We start from the raw sequence: 4,175 nt of genomic DNA on the forward strand, positions 1-4,175 counted from the left end.
TCAACATAGAACCATCACTTTATTGATTTTCTTAGAGTACTAGTCAGTTTTGAATTAATGGGAGTCCCATCACAGGAAGACTGCATACATGTCAAGTTGCAGTCAAAAGCTAGAGAATTAAGTACAAATTAAAAATCAAAATCTTCAATGCTGTTAGGCAGGTATTAGAAACCGTATTCGGTAACAGAACAAACTGTTAAACCATCAACTTTCATTTCCACCCAATGATCGAGTCAATTTAATAGTCAATCGGATGGAAGCAAGATTAATTGATCTTTGAAAGTAACTGCATATGAAATAAGAGTGATCCCTCCTAATGTCTTTAAATATTAGATTTATTTAAACACCTGTTTAAGAGACATATTCCTATTGACTTTCAATATTAGATTTATTTAGACACCTGGTTAAGAGACACTTACGAGACAAGAAATACACTTTAATGATTGAATGATCGTTACGGTAATATTGACTTGAAATTCTTCACCTTAACTTTATTTTGTTTTGATTACAGGATACTTTCATCCAAGATACTATCAAAACGTGTACCTTGTTTGTATGTTTCTAAGTTTCATTCCTCTGGCTTAAGTCTATCTAAGACGCCAGATCTCAACTCAAGGCAGTTTATGATCATAAACGTGTTAAACTACTTGTTTAATGCTTGGCTTAATGTGGCATCATCAACAATGTCTGCGGGAACACCAGATGCCCTTTGAATAAATTGACTGTAACAGGACAGTTCTCACAAGAATCTCTTTAACAATACTGCTGAATTAACTCAATGACTAGCCGAAGATTGCCACAAACCTTGAGGGACGTGTTCATGGTTACAAACTGAGTTGCCAGTTCCCTCCAAGTGGCATAGAATATTCATTTCAACTCCTCACTATGCACCAAAAATCATATTTCAGGCCTTGGCCCTGCTTCTTTTGTCTGCTTTGATTCAGTCTCTTAGCATTGAATATTTTCTCCAATATAGTATAACTACATAATCCTCAGTCGTATGTTTAGATTTCATGTCACCAAATTTCCAATGACTGGCCTCAGTTTAGGATCTTGGCTGTGTTTTAACAACAAGAGTGTTAAGTAGTTCAAATCCTGTTTATTTAGAGTTATTAAATTCTCGCATAACCAACATACCTCTTTCAGATTCAACAGTTAATTCCTTACAGATATTACCTGTACATAACTTTTGGCAATGAGTCAAGTGGCACACTAGAAACCATCACATGCTGGAATGCTTTTGACGATCTAGAAGTTATTTAGGTGATGTATTTATAACTGTAAAATTGGTTTACTATTTGCTTCCAAATGAAACCGAACATTCATTTCACCCCGTCGCCATGAGGCACACATCTTACATCAAAATGGACATGCTTCCTTTACATGCCTGAATTCGTCTAACTTATAATATGTAGACATCATCTGCCTCCTACAAGAAAAGCGTCCACTATTCCGTTGACCTCAATCCAGCTGCATGCTGGTTCTTTTTTGACTTTTCTTTCTTCCATAATTTTTCTAACATTCTTAATGTCATCCCACCTATTGGCTGCGGTATAGATGTTTAAGAGAAGTAGATAATGTGCAGCATTGTTTGAATCTAACTGAAACAAGTGTTCTGCAGCACGTTTTCCTACCTCTGCATCTGCATAAATTCTACATGAACTCAGCAGAGACGCCCACACAGCAGAATTTGGTTTTATTGGCATTCTTTTAATAAATTCGTGGGCTTCAACTAGGTGACCGGCACGACCAAGCAGGTCAACCATGCAGCAATAGTGATCTACTGTAGGTGTGATTTGGTAGTACTGGGGCATGCAATCAAAGTATAACCTGCCATCATTTACTAGGCCTGCATGGCAGCAAGCAGACAGAACTCCAACAAAAGTAACATTGTCTGGCTTGGTTCCAGACTGTCGCATTTTTTCAAAAAATTGAAGGGCCTCTTTACCACACCCATGGATGGCGCATCCAGCAATTACTGCATTCCAGGAAGCCACGTTTCTTACGTACATTCTGTAAAATACTTTGCGTGCGTCCTGAATGGTTCCACATTTGGCATACATAGTCAGCAATGCAGTCTCCATAAAAACATTCCCCACAAATCCATTTCTAATTATGTCTTGATGAATTATCTTTCCTTGTGATAGAGTCCCCAAACTGGCACAAGCAGAGAGAATGCTGGTGTAGGTGTTACAATCTGGTTTTACATCTTTCAATTGCATATTTTGAAAGAGCTCGAATGTTTCACAATAATAACCATTCTGTTCAAGTCCTGAAATCATTGTATTCCACGAGACTACATTTCTTTCAGGCATCTTCTTAAAGATCGCTAGGGCTTCCTTTATATGTCCATTCCGTACGTAACCGGCAATCAAGGCAGTCCATGAAACCACGTTTCTTTCTGGCATTCTCCAAAAGAGTTCCAGTGCTTCATCAAAACACCCTTTTAATGCAAGTCCAGTTATCATCTCATTCCAAGTCACCACATTTGGTTGTGGCATTTTCTGAAAGAGATTCAGGGCCTCAGCAAGAAAACCATTCTGTATAAACCCAGCAATCATCGCATTCCATGAGAAAACATTGCGTTCAGGCATTTTCTGAAAAACATTGAAGGCATTTTCAGGATCACCATTCTGTGCATAACCAACAATTAGAGCAGTCCATGAGACTACGTTCCGCTCGGACATAGTGTGAAATAGTCTCACAGCTTCGTCAAGGCGCCCATTCTGAACAAAACCCGAAATCATTGTATTCCATGAAACCACGTTGCGTTCAGACATTTTCTCAAAGACGTTCACAGCCTCTTCAAAATGTCCATTCTGAACAAGCAGCCCAATCATTGCATTCCACGAGATAACATTTCTTTCAGGCATTTTCCAAAAGAGTTCCTGGGCTTTGTTAACAAGTCCATTCTGCGCATAGCCTACAATCATTGAAGTCCACGACACCACATCTCTTTCCGACATGCTCTCAAACAGTTTTACAGCTTCAACAATATACCCACTCCGTGCATATCCTGCAATCATTGCGTTATACGAAATCACGTTTCTCATTGGCATTCTGTCAAACACTTCGCGAGCATTTTCTACGCTTTCACATTTTGCGTACATATCAACTAGGGCACTATTCACGAATATATCGGATTGAAATCCACTTCTAATTATATCTCCATGCATCTCCCTTGCACGCTCAAGATCTCTCAGACCTGCAATTGCTGGAAGAATTCCCACAAATACAAAACTATCCAGTTCATTACAAGATACTTTCATTTGTTGAAAAAGCATTAAGGCTTCCTTATAATACCCATACTTCGGGTAAGCTGCAACCAGAAGAGACCACGAGACAACATTTCGTTCTGGCATTTCGTCAAACAAATTGCGGGCATCAATCAATCTTGCGCACTTAACGTACATGTTCAGAAGCGTGTTATCTAAATACATATCTTTACAGGCGAATCCAGTCTGAATAACGTGGGCATGCACTAGTTTTCCTTCTGGCAGGGATTTGTACTTAATACAGGTTCGCAACAGATAAGCATATGAACAAAATTCTGGCTGTTGCATATTGTGCAAAAAACTAAAGGTTTCCTTGAAATTTCTATTTCTCCTATGAATTGCAACCTGGTTGTCAATGGAATAAGAATCCAAGGTCGAGTTGTTAGCGTTATCATAGCGGTAATTACGATAGGTTAGCTCACTGTGAACACTTGCAGCGCCCTTGACACTGTGAAGGCACAATGGTGTGATTATCTTCGTCCTGTAGTGAATCCAAGGTCTTTTTAGCATTGTCCTCTAGTGAATTTAGCATCCATAGTCAACATAAGTGTTGTTATCCAACATCAAGCAGGTGCAGTGTGAACGCCATTGTTACATATGGAAAGATAGCTGGTAGTGAATTGAAGTCTAATAGTGGCTTCATTCAGTTTTAATTATTAGTCCCTGCCGTATAGGCAGGAGACTATAGTTTTTCAGTGCTTTTACCAGTATTAGTTTGATAGTTGGAAATAGTGTTTTTTGATATAATAGTCTTAAGACTATAGTTTTAAAGATATAATGAAATTTTTTTGACGTCATTAATATAAACTAGATTTTTTCTATTGGTCATTGTTATTTTTTCCAGCAGTCTTTTCTTTTTTCAATAAAAAAACTACTTAAAATGTTCAAGGCATGGCAACT

At 38.3% G+C, this 4,175-nt stretch overlaps 1 protein-coding gene across 1 annotated transcript; it reads right to left on the reverse strand.

The window, feature by feature from the left end:
- Nucleotides 1–430: 430 nt before the first annotated feature.
- On the reverse strand, nt 431–3,970 carry LOC149555212 (pentatricopeptide repeat-containing protein At2g13600-like). The gene has a single exon (XM_089829291.1). It carries the CDS (start codon nt 3,783–3,785, stop codon nt 1,419–1,421), a length of 2,367 nt encoding a protein of 788 aa, XP_089685417.1. The 5' UTR covers nt 3,786–3,970; the 3' UTR covers nt 431–1,418.
- Between the last annotated feature and the right edge of the window lie 205 nt (nt 3,971–4,175).

Source organism: Cupressus sempervirens, chromosome 5 (genome assembly GCF_028749045.1).
Source record: "Cupressus sempervirens isolate cs-2001-9-10 chromosome 5, ASM2874904v1, whole genome shotgun sequence".
NCBI lineage: Eukaryota > Viridiplantae > Streptophyta > Pinopsida > Cupressales > Cupressaceae > Cupressus > Cupressus sempervirens.